This window comes from Carassius auratus, chromosome 7 (assembly GCF_003368295.1).
Source record: "Carassius auratus strain Wakin chromosome 7, ASM336829v1, whole genome shotgun sequence".
Lineage (NCBI taxonomy): Eukaryota > Metazoa > Chordata > Actinopteri > Cypriniformes > Cyprinidae > Carassius > Carassius auratus.
The window spans coordinates 35345179-35365618 of NC_039249.1; the positions used below are offsets into that span (position 1 = coordinate 35345179).

The following is a 20440-nucleotide window of genomic DNA, read 5'->3' on the forward strand; positions in this document are numbered from 1 at the left end:
TGGTCTTCCCATAGTTTTTTTCCCCCTGACTCCGCCCTTTTCCCATTTCCGGGTTCTCTTATCCACTGTTTTTCTTGCATCTTGTACACATGTAGAAGTGTTGCCGCCCCTTGCAGGACTGGAGACGCGCTGTGTGCATTCATGCAAACTCACAATAAATACAGGACAATTTTAAACATACATGTATCTTTACAAACGCTTTTTGTCCTGAGGATTTTTCTGCTTTTGAATCCGAGTCGGTCTTGACCGTGCGGTGATACGCTGTAAAGTACGGGTTTACAACTTTAAGAGTGGGATGTTCCTCAGAGCAGTGATAAGAATGAGGAAACAGTAGCTGTGAATGCAGGCACAGCTCAAAGCTCACGAGTCTTTTAACACAACACTCCGTGATCATCCGTGGACGATGGTCGACAGTCATCAGGCTGGGGCGATGGGAAATGGCTCCAACATCACGCCGAGTAAGTAACGTTACATACACGCGTATTAAGACACATGCAAGGGCTGACTAATTGATCAAGACCTTCTCCGATAAAATGACCAGGCATCCATGCCCGCCTGTATCATATCAGTGTGTTTTTTGCGCACCTGGGTGAATGCAGGGGTTGTGCAAGGTGCGGTTTGTCAATCAGATGCGCTGGGAGTGGGACCCGTGCAGGCGTTGATGCTGCCGTGTGTCGAGGATCGATATTTGGGGACTTGTTAGTCCATGGTCGTGAGAACAGATGCACCGACTCCTACATAGCGTTCCCTGGAACTCTCATCAGTTATAGCTCAACATTGTTTAGAAATTGCATTGCTCAGGTTGTTAATTCATCCGGAGATTTGATTGAGTTCTGTTTTAATTAAGTTCGTTGTCATTTCGATGAGACCATTATTTACGCATAGGATCACGCAAACAAGCCTACATCAGTTCTGTTAACAAGCCTACAGCAGTTCTGTTAACGCTGTATTTATATAGAAGTTGTTGTTAATATGGAGTGACTTGCATTTGGCCAGTTAGTATTTGTTTCTTCTGTGCTCGTGAAAAGATTTCCGATTCCGAGAGAAGCCAAAACATCTAACTTTTTGCGTCACCAAGCTACAGAAACTGAAAAGCTGGACTGGAACAGAGTGTGGAGCGGATCGATAGAGACTCCTGACTCAAAGCGTTCAGTGTCACTCCGCTCCATTTCCACTCCAGTATTTTCTTCACTATAAAGAGCCCAAACATTGGTCTTGGTTCCCGAATTTTTTTTTTTCTTCTTTTCCATAAAGATTTTTTTTTAAATTCCTCGAGAGGCCACGTTCACACTAACGGTCGCTGCATGTTTCCAGTTCGTCTACACTCTAAAAATAAATCAAATAAATCAAATAATAATAAACGTGACAGTTTGCGTATTTTTCTTTTCTGAGAACTTCTAATGAAAAATGTTTAACCAACAATTAAGTTACACTGAGTTAGAATAATTATTTTAATTATTTAAATTAATAAGTCGATTACGCAAAATAAACTAATAAAAATGGCCTGCAACCGATTTACATGTTCCTTTTCAGTTCAGATCCACAGCTATAGTAGCATATGAATAGTGTAACTCATTGAGCATGTATATTTAATGAACAAGTAATCTGATTCTTGTACTGGCATTAGCAAAATCTTGGCCTGTAGCATCAGTGTAGTGTTGACCTTAATGTGGTCTACTCTTCAGCACAATGGTTACCACAAAAGCTTCAACATTACAGAAACTCTTTCAAATGTCTAACATAACAGAACAGAGGTATTTCCCTTCACTAAAAAAATAGGGCTGTACAATTAATCTAATTTCTAATCGCTATTACAATTATGGATGCCACACTTACGTTCAAGTTGGCAATTAATTGTTCAAAGTCCACTTATGTTATTCTGCATGCTTAAGATGTTTTGTTTTACTTTCTACATGTTATCTTAAGGGTTTTTCCATTGTTTAAGTTTTTGTATAACATTATAATACCATTCATATTTTTTTTATTATAGTTAAAGAAACCAATCCAATGTATATTTGACATTTGAGGCTAAATATTATAGAAAAGAACAAAAGTTAATTAAATGGGTTTAATTAAAGGTTTAAAGGGTACATAACATAATTTCCAGGCACATAATTTCTCTATTTTTGTAGCAAACACCATCAAACCGATGTGAGCTTTGGATCTTCCAGGGATTCTCTATGGCGCTGAAACCTAAAGATGTCTGAGTTTGAGGGAAGGGGCTTACCGATAGGTCAATTGTGTTACCAAAGAGGTCTTTCAGACGATAAAACAGTTTCTGTTAATGCACACACTATCCTAATGCATGTGTTGTCAACGTTGTTCTAACTTGCATTCTGATTGCTGATCTAAATTGCAAAATTCTAGAGCCAGGAGTGTGGTATGCAGTTTGTTTTCCTTCCATTTTTATTTTTTATTTTTTTCAAGCTGTTTGGATCAAATACAATAGAAACCATATCAAATTTCTCAGCACGCCTATATTTATGACTGGAGCGTCACAAGCAGCAGCTGCTGTCTAAAAGGGCAACATCCCTGGATTATGATGTTACAAATAAACAACAGTCACATGGGGCTAGAAAGAAGCTCTTTGGATGTCTAATTGGAAAACTACCAGTCTGAAATCTTTCATTTACATAATTTTGCTGTTTGCTCAGATGTCATCATGTTTTGCGTTCCCTTTTAGTGTTGAGTTCAGCAAGTGGAATGGAAAAAGAGAAGTGTTCAGCTGGAATGCCTGCCTATACATTGCACAGATTACTCTTATTTAGACTGAACACCATCCATTTAGTTTCCTTGAGTGAATCAAGTCCATTTTTATGACTGCACCTGTTGTAACCCAAGATAACTGAGATTCTCTTTCATTTGGTTGCTAGGCCTGGTTGTCAAAGTGGGCGGTAACTGCACTACGTAGCTAGAAGTGTTTATTGTTCATGTGCATGTGAGTCACATCAGATCCCCGTCTTGCTAGTAATCCTGTCTGATCAGAACTGCTCTGGCGTCGAGCCAGTTCATCAAGATGACTGGTAATTTCCTACGCATTCATGATTTGTCCTTTTGCTAGACATAGATCCTAAACTTTGGTGCTTAAAAACTTTATCAAGACAATGCAAAAGAAATCCATATGAATCAAGTAGTTTAAACAAAGTTTACACAAGACACTTGCTTTAAAATTTTAGTTCTGTAAATATAAAGGCTTTCAAATGTTTATCATTTCATTTTATTAAAAAATGTTGATGTAAACTCTTCACACCAGGAACAATAACTTTTTGCCGTTAACTATATTAGCACCCACACAAATCCACCATAACATTCCATTTATTAAAAGCATGCGCTTCAGTAAGGTCTACCGCTCTAAATGCTCAAGCTCCTTATAGTTGGTGGATTCTAATTGGCTGTTAATATTTTATCCAAGTGACAACCTTCCGGTCTGGTCGTGAAAACCAACCTCGAAAGTGACTAAAACGGCAGTTCATCGACGGACCACTAAAGGTTGGCTCCAAAAGGGAGTCAGTCCCATAGACTCTCCATGTTAAAATGCCCTTTAAACTTTACAGCAGAAAAAAAAGGTGTTCACAGCCTGGTACAAAAAGTGTTTTTTGTCTATATGTCTAACTTTGCTGTCATGAAGAAATAATGTTAATGTTTAGTATAAAAACACTTTTTTTTAAATAACATGTCAGTTTAAATTATATTAAGCCTTAAAGTTCTGCATAATTAAGGGCGTGGCCACTTGAGTGACAGGTGGATTGCCGCGTCTGTCACCACCTTTGAGGTAGGTGGGTGTGGTTTTCAGCATCTAGCTCCCGCATCTTTGTCCATTTTCGATTTTCTGGGAGTGGTGCACTGCCAAAATGGTGATGGCCCGCTCTGCCCACTTTAAGCTTCAGAAACACTCTTCAGGAACCTATGGGTGATGTCACGGACACTATGTCCATGTTTTTATACAATCTATTGTTACATCATTTTTCAGCAGGATAATTTAGTTCTGAAAGCAATTCCAACAATATCATTCCTTTGTGTCATTCCAGTTAAAAACGGGGCCTGCTGTGGAGAAGATGTGCTCTGAAAAAGAGGTTCTCCTAGTGCCTTGAATTTTCTTTTTACTTTTAACATAGATCATTATCCATTGGGTTGTGTAACTGTAATAAGAACCGAACCTATTGATAAGAATCATAATATTGCCACATTTGTGCCTACAAGCACACGTCTCATCACCTATGCATATGAGGCGTATCCACAGCTCCACCCAGTATATTCTGTTGTAATGGTGGAATTCAGATGATTGTATTTATTGACGCCTTCATAAGACAAAGGCTCAAATCATTTAATCGATTACTAGTCTACGTCCCTTAGTACACTGTGTTCTGGGTTTTCGTGTTTTGTAAAAGTCAAAGCATCAGTGCATGTGATATGAACACATGCAGTAACAGACATCACAATTGACTCTTTGTCTGCTCTGCATGTGTGCTTGGTGCATAACTTGTTGGGGTCAGAGTTCAATACCAGAGCCCAGAGATCGAGCAGGAAGGCCTAATAAACAGTTTGTTCACAGACAGGATATCCCTTTGACCTCTTGTGTTGTCAAGACATGTTTAAACAAAGAGTTCTCCATTTGATGTTCGATTGTTGTTGTTTTTTTTACTCATAAGAGATTGTTGGTTGAAAGACAGATGAAGTGTGCGTATTTGTTTGCTGCATTTATACATTTATAAAGGGAAAGACAGGGAAAACCTGTTGATGGATCCTCAGAATCTGAGGGAATTGTTTTGAGAAGGTAAATGAATTTTGAGTGGGCTCCATGAAGACGTGTCAGCCTTTGGCTTTCACTTATGGTAGTCCACTCAAAAACTTCTGAGAAAGAAACAAACAGTTTTCCCCAGACTCTGCCTACTGTACATCTTTGCTAGTTTCAGAAGCTGATGTGATCTTTTGTGACAGGAATTCTGTGAAGAAATTGGGTAATATGATTCTAAATGTAACGTAGGTAGTAGCCAGAGTGTTTATATATATGATTGCTAGGGTGCTCAGTGTGTTTTTTTTTCCACATGGTGTCATTGTAATTTTGGTGTGGTGTGTCATTTAAGAACCCTGCAGAAACATGTGCATTCCTAGTTGGTGCATGGAAATGATTTAGTATTGTGGAATATAACAAAATACCATGCTATTACTAAAGTACATAAAGGGTTAAGAGTGAACGATATAGAGTGATGAAATGAGAGATTGTAACTGTAGCGGAAATTTACAGGCATTACTGCATCCCCTGAGTCATTCACTGCAGGGTACCATGCCAGTGTCTGTCCTCTGTGCTGTTCTCCGAGGTCATTCTTTCCCTCCGCAGCCCTCGCTTTCACTCAGTCTTGCCCTTTCTGTCATTCTCGATGCATCTGACGGGCCAAACACTTGGCCTGTCTCATTTTGAGCTGTGTAATGCGTTTCTCTGTCTGTGCAGACACTAGCCACTCTCAGCACTTATTGAATAAGCACCGCTAACTCTGCTTTTAGCCCTCTTCTGTGGCTAAAGTTTCAAAGTATATTATCATAATGAAGTTATAAGTTGATCTAAATATATATCAGCTAAATTGTCGATTAGTAAGGTCGGCTAGTTCATTTAGGGTTTTTCGAAGTAGTGCATAACATTTACTTGAACATTCCAGTGACTTGACTCAGTTTTCTTCCTTGTTATCAAGTGGATTTTCCATTTTGTAACGACTGTAAAATGCTTTTAATTTTCACTTTAGAATTGATTTTTAACAATAACTGCTAAGTTAAAGCTCAAACCTGCCATGAACTACAAGGTGGCTAGTGGGTGGTATCTGCCTTTTAGATATAAGCCTGCATTATAAAAAAAAAAAAAGTATTTTTTTTTGTTTGGAATTGTTATTAACAGTGGAATCATTTAAAGAAAAACATTGCATATGATTCTGCAAAGAATCTCACACAATAAGAACACTTTAGTGCTAAACAAATGCATTGTGTAGGCTGTGTGTGTGTGTGTGTGTTTGTTTCTGAAAACATTATCAGCATCAAAAAAATTTATATTTTTTAATAGTTTTTTCTTTTATTTTGTGTATCATTTTTTACTCTTCATTTTAACTAAATAATTTTAAATATTTTACATTCTTTTATTATTGTTGTGATTAGGCTATATTTATATGATTTATTAAAATGATTTTATATGTAAAGCACCTTCAATTACCATCATGTGAAATGTGCTATATAAATAAACTGCTATTATTATTATTATTATTTTTTAAATTTTTATTAAATACAGTATACATTTTAGTACAAATGTTTTAGTGAAACCGTCTGTATGCAGGTTTCAAATTAGTGTGTATGTGTTTAGTGAATGAAACACCATGTTTTTTCAGTTACTACTATATAGTAGGGAAGTATGTGATTTTGAATGCAGCCAGAGACAAGGAGGGATGGATATTTTCATTGTTGCTAGTTGCCACAATTTCATAATTTTTATACACCCCTGAGATCAAGATGAGTCTTCAGTCAGTTTTTGGTCCATTTTTCCAGAGGAGGGAAAGTATGTATGGACATTTTTAGTGTGTATAACTAATGAAAGTTAATTTGTAAGAAGTATACTGACTTTAAAGAGTCTAACAGATATAAAAACAAAGTCAGGTGTTTAATCAGATAATCATTCTATCAGTTTGTAACGTATTGATTAATGTCTTCTCTCTTTAGATGGCAAGGCTGATGGGAACTCGGGTAACCTAGATAATATTGCCTTTGTTCTGGTGCCTTTCTTCTTCCTGCTGGGGCTTCTGGGAGTCCTGATCTGCCACATCCTGAAGAGGAAGGGCTACCGCTGTACAACTGAGGCAGAGGAAGAGGAGGACCTGGAGAAAGAGGAGGATGAAGAGAAGGATCCAGAGAAAGGAGGTGGGAGTGATTTGATTGCATGTTTCTTGAAACTGCTGAAGAAGGTCAAACTTCCTCCCAGATGAATGGCATTCATCATATAATTCCTGTGATTGTTTTTATTATTTTTATTTTTTTATGTAGACAATACAATTTGGGAAGGAGATCTTTTGATAAGGATCTTAAAATGGCCACTGGAGCTGTTTATTTTTTTATTAATTGGTTCTTCAGTGTTTCCTGAAGTTTAATGGTTTGTAATGCATATGGAAATGGTCTGAACTGTTTGGTGTAAAGCAGTGGATTTAAATGAAAAGAAAGACTTAAGAAGTAAATATTTTAAACCACTTTCCTCTTAGCAATCAGTTGAAGGACCACCGGAGGTTAAAAGTGGATGCGTGACCTCATGGTGTTTCAAGTGCTTGTGGGATAGCCGATTTGAGCTGAGATTTATATTCAGCCCACTTGGAAGCAGTTTAGTTTTCCTTGTTTTCAGACATTCTTTAAGAAGATAGGTGAAGAAATGTCAGAAATGTAGAAAAGTCTCTTCTAACGTGCTTGTCTTACTTAATCTCAGTAAAGTTGCTCATCTTCTTGGTATTTTGACACGTCTGTGATTGTATCTTGAGTATTTACATGATCCGTTTTAGTGTCATCATTTTTAGATTGGAGAACAGAAACTCATTGTGCTCTACTAATGAGTCCTCATCCTTCCTATCAGCATCTTAGGGAGTTTTTGGGAGTTGGCTCTAGCATATATGGCCCAGCCAAAGACACATCACATATGCTAAAGAATAAAGTTACAGTTTTATCAGCTATAGGAAGAGAAATTCAACTTGACACACCTTGTGGTTAAGATCTGGGCTGGTCACAGCAGAGCGAATGAAATTGTTCTCAGCGTTCGTCTTGCTTGCGCATTACTGTTTGTAACTATTTTTATCTTTGCGTCGTTTAAAACCGTATATTTGTTTTTCGGTGTACTGCTGCTATTGTTGCGTCTAAGAAAGTTTTAGCTCCAGAAAATGGTTTTCTCTTCTTCTCTTTTCACATTTTTTATGTACTTTTTTTCAAATGCAAGTCTCTGTTTTGGGTTGTATGCTTTTCTAGGATTGTTCACTAGGAAACTTAAGTGTGTGTGGACTTGTTTAACCTGGCACAACCCTACCTCTTTTTCTTTCACTCTCCTCCTCTTTTTCTTTGTCTTCAAATCTTTGGATCCACCCATATCCCATTCCATGTGATTTGAGCACACCATATACGTTCCTCTCAATATCCAAATGCATTTATTCTGCACGAGCAGTGTTATTTTAGTATCATTCTGTTTCATTATAATATTTATTACTTCTTTGATTTAATTGTAGTTTTGGTATTTTAATTTGCTTTTTTTTTTTTTTTTTTTTTTTTTTTACTATTTCTGTACATTTGTATTTCAGTTTAAATTTGAGTAATGTAGTACTTTAGCTTAAGCTTATTTTATTTTTTAGATTTAGTTAACAATAAAAAACACTTTGGGCGAGTCAATTCTGAAAATAAGTAATATCTGGTTTATTGTTGGTAAACCTAGACTGTAGACATTTTGACATTGTGTATGGAAATTATTTAGATGGGGATTAAAACATGCAATAAACCAACTAAAAAAAGAAAAAGAAATAATAAGCAGTCATAAATTGTATATGAGAGCAAATCCAACACAGGAAGTCTGTCCTTTCCTTCAGGAAGGACATGGGTGGTGTATGAGTGTGTGTGTGTGTGTGTGTGTTTTCTGTAAGCGGCTCCCTCTGAGCTGAAGATTTTGAGAAATTCCTTTCCATTTCCAGATGCCTTTATGAGACCTTTCACTGATGCCAACAGACCATAGTTATTGTTCGTATTGTAAATGTTAGTGTTTTCTGCTATCATAAGTAAGTCGTTTTAGTTCAACTGTCAGCAAATACATCATTTCATACCAACTGCGTATTGAGTGTCATAAAATGACAAAGACTAATAACATTGATGACAGTTTGAGACAAAGGCTGTTAACCCGACACACTTTTCTGGATGTTTTGTACCTCAGTTCTGTTTGTATGACACAAAACACTGAACAGAGTTTTTGTTTTTTAAAAAGATGTCACTTTCAATTCCATTTTCACTTAATTTAGTTTGTATAACAAAAGCAAGTTGGCCAATATTCAGTAGCTCTTCTATTTTTAATCCAACACATCTCTTTCTCTCTCTGTCAGATCTGAACGACACCTTCAGTGAAGGCAACACTGACACGGTGGGCCAAATTGTTCACTACATCATGAAAAATGAAGGTAAGCTCAATGAACTTGTTGATTTAAAGATCACTAGATTTACATATCATTACACTTAAAGGTCATATGAGCAGTTTGACAGAAGCCTCTCAGAACTGATGACATGTCTTTGTTGGTTTGTAATGGACTGTGGGGAAATATGAGATGTTGTAAGCAGTCAGTCACATTGATTGTAATGCAGAATTGATTGTGACTGAACATGAACAATCCTCAGCTGACCTCATCGTGTTCTCCTATTAGTTACAGACTGTCCCCAGGTTTATTCAAACATATTCGGCTGCTTTGAGCGACCAAAGAATCTTCCTGAAGTGCATCAGGAGCGTTTCTAGCTTCCTTTCAAAAAGCTTCCCATATTTGCATCTTTATTGCATACGTGGCTGCTTCATCGCTGTCATGTGAACACGTTTTGGACTGTAGGTACTGTAAATATCACAGTGTGAGAAACTGTCTGAATAACATTTCAGACCTTTTTTTTTTTTTTTTTTTTTTTTTAACCAATGTGAGTGATTGGACCAGTAATTCATCTAGTCACTAGTTGTGATTCTAAACAGTTGATACAACACAAACCATGATTGCACAGCGGTGTTTCACTTGAGCCTTAGCAAAAAAGGGTCTAGTGATATCCCTGCGAAGATGAACATGTTGGTATTCTTGTAAGGGAAACATTTTTATTAATAAATAACATGCTAGTCCTGTCACTGACAGCAAGTATTTTATTTTTTATTAACTTTTGCTTTGAAAAGCTTGTTATCTTTGCTGTTTACCTCACGTAATGCTATGGAGGCTTTCTTTATTATTATTATTATTATTATTATTTTTATTATTTGATTCCTCAGTGATTGCTAAACATTCTGTAATTTATTAGTCAGAATATAATACAGCATGTGGTGTGTGCCATGCCTCATTGATTAGTTTTTGTTAATAAACGTTATGCAAGTTGTAGCCTACTGTTTTATTGTTGTGCTTTTCAGATAAGAACAACAATGAATCCATCTTTTGTTTTAGACTTAAAAAGTACAAAGTGTAGGCCTATAGATATAAGCAAAACAGACAAAAATCTTTTCTTCTAAAGAGTGACACCAAGAATGAGAATGCGAATCTGTTCACAATTTGAATAACAAATGATGATGATGATGATGAAAGAACTGGTTGAAAGTTGAATATTTATGTAACTATGAACTATGATGAAAGTTTGTCAGCATGCATTGATTAGTCCCCCTCACCCAATTATGTGCTCGTGCGAACAACCGAGAAAGTCACAAATGAGCGACCAGTGGGAAGAACGAGAGCCCAGTCCCCAATCTTTCCACCAGCAGCATTTTCCACTGTTTCTTCCCCATAAGAACTGTATGACACATGCTGTGAACAGGAAGTGATTCTACTGTTTCTTATGTCTTATACATTTGTGTGGCCTCTTTTATGTTGCACCATGTCCCCTGCTTGGTCAAGCTGCATGACTACCAACTCCTCACTCTCACGAAAACAGGTGTTTTTCTTCATATCTATGAGATGTGTTAAATAAGAAGTTATGTAGCAGTCAACTTCTTTAAAATTGATAAGATGTTCTTGTGTAAACAGAAGGAACTGAGAGTTTGTGAAGTGCTAGTCACTTTCATTGCCAGTGGTTGCACAATTCGTGGGGTGGGGTGGTTCTAGACCAAAGCGACTTCAGAGGGCACAATTTTTTATTTGATCTTAAGCTACGTATTATACATTCAGTCATTTTTCATCATGTCATGTATCACTGCAATCTCTAAAAGTAATCAACAGTTTCAGCTAAAATTGTTTCATCATGTTTCATTGTTTGACAAATAAATTAGGGGCATCATGCACTCATTATTTTTGAGGGGGCACGTGTGTGTGTGTGTTGAGGAGGGGGTGGTTCTGTAGTGTGTTTTGGGACATATTCCAATAGGATTTATTGGTTTTCACAAGCCACCCATAGAAGGCAACCCAAAAGACTAAACGGTTTGCTTAAATGGTTTAGTTTCTGTGGCTGAAGACTCTTCTCTGTGCTGAAGTCAATTAAAGAACTCTCTCTCCCTTTTTTTGTTTTTGTTTTTTCTCCAGCCAACTCTGATGCACTTAAAGCCATGGTTCAGGACAGTATAGAATCGGAGGGGTAAGTCCTTTAATATATCTTTCCTGTTGTTGTTGTTGTTTTTCATCTGATATCTGATGGTCCTGAACTGGCAAATACTAATAATAAATGCACTATTATATTGGTAATTCAATATGAATTCAGAACGAAAAGCTAAGTTGAAGTTCTTTCAATAGCAGCCTATTGTGTCCTCACTTAAAAATAATACTATAAATGCTGTATATATTATATAAAGATATTTTCTCACTTTATATGAATACGTTTTTAAAAACAAATTAGCATACTTGGGAAAACAAACAGGACTGTTTTGTTAGCTTATTAAAACTCAGTAGCTGTTTTGTGAATCAGTGCCCCGTCCCTTACACACGATGGCGCTGTCACTTCTCAAATAACGGCAGAGGAGGAGCATTGAGGCAGAAAGGTGGTTCTGTCTGTCTCATATGACACATTGTGGAGGAAATCACCATGAAGCACAAAAGCATCAATCACTGACACTGCTGCGAGCCAGAATTAGATCCAGGAAGACTTTGAAAACCACATATACAGAGAGGTCATGGAAGATGAGTCTGGTGGAACACTGGTCTCGCCTTAAGATATATATATAAATGTTATTGTGCTATATGTTATCAGCATCATGACATGAATGTATAGAAGTAGACAGATAATTATCAGGTACTAAAAATATATATTAAGATTAAGATGTTAATCTTTTCAGAGGATCTTCACTTTTATGAACTTATTGCTCATATACTATTATATCAGCTATTCTACACCTTTTTCCTGTAGCATTTCAGAATACTTGAGTGAATGTTTCTTCATCCTGAAATGTTATATTTTCACTCAGTTTCTTTCATACATTTTGTGTAATTTACAGTCTTGCACATCAGTCACTAGATTAAAATAATTCTTCTGTCATTTACTCTTATATCATACCAAACTTGTGTGTTTATTTCTGCAGTGGAGGAAAAAGGAGATAAATGTAATGGTTGCTTTCAAAAGGACCATAAAACATAAAAATGGTATTAAATGTGTATTTTAAAACTTCTGAACTGTTACAGCTGTTAACCAAAGAAAACAGTTGGGACCAGATCAAGAGAGAACCTGAATGATTCGTTTTGATTCAAACAATTCACTGAAAATGTATTTATTTATTTATTTAAAGGGGTCACGACATGGATTTAATTTTTTTAATATGTTCCTTGAGATTTACTTATGTTAATAAAGGATTTTTTTTTTTTTTTTTTTTTTACACACACACACACACATAAATACCCAAAAACCAAGTAAATACATGGAAGAGAGTTTTAAGAGGCAGGTCCTTTTAAAGGGGTCATATGATGCGATTAAAATGTTGCTTTCTCTTTGGAGTGTTTCAAGCTCTTGGTGCATAAAGAAGATCTGTGAAGTTGCAAAGACTACAGTCTCAAATCCAAAGAGATATTCTTTATCAAAGTTAAGTCAACCACACCCTCCTAAAACGTCTGGCTCTATCACGCCCCCACATTAGAGGTCTTCACGGGTCCAAAAATTTGTGCCCGAACCCGACAGAGACCTGTACTACACCGAACCGACCCGGACCCGTCTAATATTTCAAAAGCTGGACCCGGACCCGTGTAGATCCGAGAAATGTCTACCCGGACCCATATATTATTTGAAATCTAGACCCGAACCCGCCGGGAAGACACAGACCCGACTGGACCCGACGTTCACATATTCCACCTTAAATTGCTATTACAAGTAAATAAACCTGTTGCGAAGAATACAGCTTTTTGTCTTACCTAATTTAAAGAGCTGTGGTCTCTCTTCCTTGTACCCGACTGCTTGTGATGCATTTACAATCCTCCGACAAGAAAGTTATCCATGTTTTTCATCTCGTTATTCCAAGTCCAAGCTGAATCCACTCATTATTTCAGCTTCAGAAGTCCACTTGATGTCACGGTGACGGAAGACAAATGCTACTGTGCAAATGTACATTCTGACTCGAGTTAATTCGCTTAATAACTTAAGACTGTTTGCCCTTTTGAACTATAATAACGATCGTTCGTGCAATGCCATGGCCGCTGACGTTATTTATTTACTATCATCTGATCTCTGTCTGTGCTCTCTGCTCTGCATCGAGTCTGAATCTGAACCACTAAAACTTTAAGATTAAACGGTTCATTTATAATATTATAAAAATGGGAGAAAATGTAAAACGCGGTTTGGCAGTTCAAGTGTCCCTCACTGGTTGCCATAGAAACATGAAATGCGCCTGAGACTGCACATGCGTGCTAGCTTTATCAACCTAAAATGCTTCAACGCAATTTGAGCGTAATAGAAAACATTCATGTGACAGTTCACCTCAGATTGTGTTGCTGATTTGAAATATATTAAATATGAGTGTGTCAAGTCTGCAAGCATTAATACCGTGCGTGCACTTGTATATTAACTCTGAGTGTGCGAGCAAGAGAGAGAGAGAGAGATCACTTTTTTTTGGCTCACTCTTTTCTTTTCCTAATTTTACAAGTTGCAAGTTACAAAAAACACAAGCAGTCTTTGATCACAGCCGGATGTTCTTCGAGTCAGATGACTCCGATCGGCGATCGCACGGGTATTACACACAATGTTAAACAGACCCGGGACCCGAGGTAATAGATTCGGACCCGACCCGGACCCGGCTGATGATTTAAAATATAGACCCGAACACGTACGGGTCCCGGGTCGGGTCCGGTGTCGACGGGTCTCAGGTGCACTGTGAAGACCTCTACCCCACATGTCTACATCACTGTGTGGAAATATTTGCATAACGTTGCACAAATGTTCACACAAAGAAAGAAGCCGTAACTTTTATTCTCGCTGTTGCTATTGGCCCCGTGTCGTGGATACACTATGTTTCATTGTGAAAGCAAAAATACTTTGTTTGGACTTCCAAAAGAGGACACAACTAGAATCAGTGGTTAAGTTGTATTTACAACACTGTTCCAGAATGGTTCGACACAAATATTCAGATGTGTGCAGTACATTACAACTTTGCAAGAACAGTCTGGTGCTTCTGACTCCCAGTCTGGAAGTATGTTTTCATATGTAAAGGATTTACCATTCCAACGTGAGTTGTAAAAATTGACTAGTTTAAAAAAGGTGGCGCATAGAGGAGAAACGATAATGTACATTACTGTATGTAGAAAATGTTGTAGTTTTTTTAACCTTAAACCACATAAACACATTGCATTACATCAAATACACAAAATAATGTTATTTTTAGCAACGCCATATGACCCCTTTGAGGCTTGTCAGGAATCAGCCACTGTTATGATTGGCTAACGTCATTGTACAGGAAAAACTATCAATGCCCCTTCGCTATTGTGAGTCATTTCCAGACAAAGCATTATGAAATCATTAGCTATCAGTTTGTGATGAAGCCGCAGTCAGATCTAGTTCCACTTGATCTTTCAACAAATGTTTCTTTGGGAACTCTCCATGACACTGTGCCCCGTTTACAAAACAAAGCACTCCGGACTGTCCTCTGACACGATCCGGGATGCCTTAAAAATAAACTTCCACTTGTTCCATATGCTGGGAGCCTTCTGATATCTGTACAAAGACGCGAAAGAGCTATTTAAATGCATCAAAGCATTCATTCACTCCATTTGTCATATTGACGTCAGACTTGCGTGTGTGGACTGTATCTGGTCTACACTGGATACAGTAAACAGATGCATGTTCGCTTTCAGATAGTGGCAGTGATTGTAATTTCTATTTGCTTTTGATGCGACCATCGCATTCAGCATAATCAGTTGTCAAGCTACAAAGTGGCTAAATGCCAGTGGGTGGGGTTTATGTAAATTTTTTGCTCTGGAGGTGGGGTTTATGCAAATGACCTGGATGACATCAACTTGTACCATTGATTCAAAACGAGCCGTTTTCTAAGGGATGTTTTTTTTTTTTTATTATTGATGAGGAAATTGTAAGTTCTGAAAATTGCAGGATGTATTAAGCATACAAAGACCTCTTCTGTGTCAAAACAAAATCAAGGGAAATTCAGTTTCTCATGTCATGACCCCTTTAAACCTTATTGATCTTTAATAATCCATTGTTATTACATGGAAAATCTCAACCAGCATATTCTACAAAATGTCTCCCTTTTTTTGTACCATGGAAAAAAGAATGTATGAATGTGAGTAAACCGTTACATTTTGGGGAATTCCTTTAATCCTTCCTTTTCCCCAGATGTCCTCCTCTGACGTTGTGTGTGTGTGTGTGGTGTAGGATTTTCAGTGGGTCTGAGCATTCATGTGAATAACAGATTTGGGTTGAACAATGAGGTCACTCTGCTTGACACACTGTATAAGCAGAGCAGAGTGAATTTGATTCCTACTGTCTTTAACACAAGACTAAAATAGAGAGACTGAAAAGAAGGGCAGAGCATAGGGAAGGTGAAAGGTTTAGAGCAATCGGACGCTGTGACGAAAGGAGCTCTGGATGGAGTGATTAGGAACTCAAGGGATGGAGAGGTGCTCACAATGAAGGGTGATTGGGTATTTTGCAGAGGAGATGTTGTTCTGTCCATTCTCTAGACACTTACTGAGTGCTCAGGGCATCCATGAAGCTCATGCATGGAGGGGTGGAGTTTGCAACTTATGTCAGTGCACATGCTTGCAAAATTGATTTTGTCAGAATACTTGGCTATTTATGAACGATCAAAGGAGAAGGATGCTTTTTGCAGGTAGCAGTGTTGAAAAAGCTACTCTGTCCAGACCAGCATTATTTCTGTTTTCTGCCTTTTATTGCTGTATCTGCCTAACGTCAACACATTACTCGAAAAGAACCGACTCAGAATATGAAATGCCCAACTGGCAAAAGATTCATTATTTTAAGCATAGATGTGTACCGTTTTGTCACTACATTGTTACTTGTAAAATAGCTTGCTACTGAAAAAGCTACACTTTGTTAAAAGTGGCATGGCTACTGTCAAGATACTGAAAAATGTTGTTTCACTAGTGACGTAGTTAACACTGGCAGCTAGAAGGTGTAGTTATGAAATCTACCAGCAGGGGCTAATAAGACCAAGGACATCCTGCAGAACCTTGCTTTGAAGTGACTTTTTAATTAAATGTTTATAAAGTAAGTGATCAAAATGATTTATTTCAAATTTAAAGCTCCATTGCAGAACACACTGAACAAATTTCTTGTGTAGTGGGTTTGCATGTGTGTCTCTTTCTCCTTTATGTTCCTCTTAGTCCCTTTGAAGTATCTCTGTCCTGCTCTTCCTTTGCTTCTCAAGTGAGGCACAGGCGCATACAGACACAGAGCAGAACAACATCCCGCAGTGTAATGAAGACATAAGAGAAGGACCACTGCATTTGCCTATTTATTTTATTTTTGGTTGGCAGAGTGAAAGGACAAAATAAATAGAGAGAGAAGGAGAGAGGAGAGGACAGATAAAGCAGCAGGGGAGAGAGTTGATCTGTCTTTTAAAGTAACTGCTCCAATTGTGCTGTGTTTCAGCTAAAATTAATTACAGTATTTTTATTTTTGGGTGAACGAAATCTTTAAGCTTAGTCTATCTGTGTCCGAACAATAGTGAAATTCAGTTAATTTGTTGGAAATTAGTATGCTTGGAGTAGGTCAAGTCAAACACATTGGGGGCCACAGAACCAACTGCAGTGTTCTGTTGTATATACCAAATGTTGCCATATGTAACTAGGTCATCTAGGTATTTCATGCAGTCAAGCTGTTATTTTTCTGTTCAATTTCCTACAGTGGCCCTTTGACACCCACCTCACCGAACACACCCACCAGCCCAGAGACCCCTGCACTGCCAGGGTTGCCGCCCAGCGCAGCCAAACACACCTGCAACCACCTGCACACCATCGGAGGGGTCGGAGGACAGAAGAACATCTGCAACCGCTGCAACCAGAAAAAATGGCCTCTGATGAGACGCTCATCCAGCAAGAGACTGGACAGACGCAGTCACATAGGAGGAGTCACAGTGTTGTCTGTAGGCAGGTGTGTGTTACGTACATAAACACTTAACATATGATGAATTACATTTGAGGTATGAGTCAGGATCTAGACGAAAGAGACGAGACTGGTGGGAAAGAATTGGACTAGATCTTGCTGGTTCAATGAGGTTAGGGTTGGGAATTAAATATCAATTTTAAATATTTTGGTTAGATGAATGAAGGTGTTGCTAAAAAGTCTGGATGTACTACACATACCGTATTTTCCGGACTATAAGTCGCACTTTTTTTCATAGTTTGGCTGGTCCTGCAACTTATAGTCAAGTGCGACTTATTTATCAAAATTTATTTGACATGAACCGAGAGAAATGAACCAAGTTAAAACATAACCGTCTCCATTACCGTCTATGGTTTCAGTGTAGACTACAGGAGCACTGAGCAGCATAGAGCGCCCTCTCGCGGCTGGAGACGGTAATGTTTTCTCTTGGTGCTTGGTTCTAAATAAATGCGACTTATAGTCCAGTGCGACTTATATATGTTTTTTCCCTCATGACGTATTTTTGGACTTATGCGACTTATACTCAGGTGAGACTTATAGTCCGAAAAATACGGTACTCAATCATGCGTGACCCTCGTGGTGTTTTCAGTGTCTACTTTTTTACTAAAGGTCTTCAAGACAAACCACCATAATACATTTTTGGCTTAACTTTAATTTATGACTGGGAAATACCTTACTAGGCCTAAATTATATAATATGTATATAGTGTGTACAATAAGGAATATAATACAACCAAGATTTTTCATCCATATTTTAAATAATGCAGTATGCAAGTTGTTGTCCGGCACCATATGTACGAAAAAATAAATAAATGACTTAAAAGGTAACACCTTGTTTTGATAGTCTACTTTCGACAGTCTACCAACTTTGCAAATACTTACCAACTACCTAGTGTCACTAGTCACTAGTGTATTAGCAGACTGTCTGCTTAATATCTGCTTTATTTTGATACACTTGATGGTCCCAATCACTGAAATGAATCAATGTGGGGATAAATATTAATATTTAATAATATTATGGATATTATTAAGGTTTTGAGCTTTGTGCTCTTGTTACGTCTCTCTTTCTTTCTCTAGATTCCGTGTGACAAAGTGTGACCCCAAATCGGCCCGGCGGACGTTATTGATCACCGAGCCCAATGGTAGTGTTCCCCCTTCACCTGCTAACGCTGACCCCCCTGAACAGAACACAGGCCCAAAGTCACAGGTGAGTGGCTGTAGTATGAAAAAATAAAATAAATAACCCCTCTCATTCATAATGCAGGTAAAGCTATCAACTGGTGTTTTTGTCCTTGTTTTGTATGTGGTTTGTCTTTAGGAAAAAGAAGACCGCTCAAAGTGACACCTGACAGAGCTCCAGCAGCTTCTCAGGTGACATTTTAAAAAACTTTTAATCTGGAAGTCACAATTCCAAATAGGACTTAAGAGAGGGGAAACGCATGAAACTATGACGAGAGATGTGATAATGGAGGAGGAAAAGAGGATGATGGATGTGAACCCTCCTTTTTGTCATGAGACTCGTCAGTTGTGGAAAGGCAGCAGAAGCCATGATAAACATTAACCTGTCGCCATGCCAACACATCTTTCTCAAACATCCTTGTGTCATTATCAGTGGCGGATGGCTTCATTTGTGCTTGTTAACGACTATGAACGTGTCAATGTTTAATCCAACCTGGCGTCATGGTCCGAGGTTTTCGCCTTGTGCCTCTTTGGGCTACTTCCAGGAAGTGGGAAGTTTTGTTCCAGTTTTTTTTTTTTCCTATTTATTGCAAGCTGTGATAAACACGGAAAACCAGAGCCATGAAATTTCTGACTAGTTACAATCTAGACCAAACGTTTTTCTTAACTTCTTGTCATCTTAAACGGACTGGGTTTGATCTCTTCACTAAATGCAACTTTTCACCTTAGTTTTTTTTTTTTTTTTAATGACTTAAATTGTGTTTTGACAACATTTTTCTGTAAACCAGTCAAATTGCATGTTTAATAGATTAATTTATCAACCTAGTGCACCTTAATCGACTGGAAGTTTGCTTGATGTCTTGATCAGAGCACTGCGATCAATTCATCAGTCTGTTGAACACTCAGCGCTTAAGCAATGATTAATATTCGTAGTTTCAAGATTCGTTATAGCTTGCATGCATCCACATCCAGTTCAGAAACTCTCATATAGCTCATATATTATTATAATGTCAGACAAATATAATAGATAAAACATGTATATTACCTCACAAAAGTAAAAGTGTCCTTGGTGTAGTGCCACACATAGGCAAAGAGGACAGAAATATAGGACTTTTAATAATTCTGCGTATTTTAACAAAATAAATATACAGGTGACATTTTTTTTTATGTATTTTGACTTTTATTAATATTGTCATTATTGTGCCACTGATTCTTTGCCTTTGTTTTTTTTTTTGTTGCTCAAACACCTTAAAGAAAGACCTTGAGGTGTCTAGAAGTGGTCAAGTTCATTGCACAAGTGCTGGAACGAATAGCTTAAATGTTGCCCAAAGTCTTTACTGTTCAAATTTTAGGTAAAGATATTCACACTGAAATATAATTATATATAATAATCTTAATGTGTACAGAAATGGTCACTTCAAGTACTGCCATTTCTGAAATCGAAAATAATTAAAGAAATGTTAAAGGTGTATAGAAATGTTTAAAAAAAATGGGAATGTACTGTTATATTTTACTGGAAGTTTTGTACCCAGAATTTATACATTAAAAAGATTAAACACACATTGGACTTGTTGTTCTGATTCTACTTTACCCACAAGCCACGTCATTTCCATTCTGAAGCACAAGACTGATCAGGACACACAATGTACTTGCACATTTGCTACACTGAATGCTCAGAGGTCAGTTTAGCTCAAAGGTAATGGCTTTGAGAAACTTTAACTTCTATATGCCCTTTCAAAATTCTCAGCATGATAAAATCACAGAGCCTTGATCCATAGTAAGGCATGAGAGGTCCTTGCATCTGTATTATGTTTTCTAGAGCTGGGCGGAGGTTAAAGATCAGTAAGAGTCTGTTAATAGGTGACTGGTGCAGCACTAATGACCTTCAGGTCTGTAGCTTTTCCAAAACTCTGTAACGCTGAAGGCATATCTTTCCCATCTCTCCGTGACTGCTGCCTGTTTACCCATGGCCTGCTGGAAAGTGTGTGACCTTGTGCATT

The 20440-nt window shown here is 37.7% G+C and overlaps 1 protein-coding gene across 1 annotated transcript; it reads left to right on the plus strand.

Annotated features, from left to right (window-relative positions):
• The first annotated feature begins 81 nt into the window (after positions 1-81).
• On the plus strand, positions 82-20002 carry rell1 (RELT like 1). Its single transcript, XM_026268693.1, has 7 exons — positions 82-458; positions 6697-6894; positions 9090-9164; positions 11235-11286; positions 17005-17250; positions 18339-18468; positions 18580-20002. Exons 1-7 carry the CDS (start codon positions 341-343, stop codon positions 18601-18603), a joined length of 843 nt encoding a protein of 280 aa, XP_026124478.1. The 5' UTR covers positions 82-340; the 3' UTR covers positions 18604-20002.
• The last annotated feature ends 438 nt before the right edge of the window (positions 20003-20440 follow it).

Bases quoted from the DNA above. Each gene is read 5' to 3' on its own strand.
- rell1 (XM_026268693.1), top strand. From the start codon at position 341: ATGCAGGCACAGCTCAAAGCTCACGAGTCTTTTAACACAACACTCCGT. The intron at 459-6,696 runs GTAAGTAACGTT...TTCTCTCTTTAG, and splicing joins TGGCTCCAACATCACGCCGA to ATGGCAAGGCTGATGGGAAC. The intron at 6,895-9,089 runs GTGGGAGTGATT...TCTCTCTGTCAG, and splicing joins GAAGGATCCAGAGAAAGGAG to ATCTGAACGACACCTTCAGT.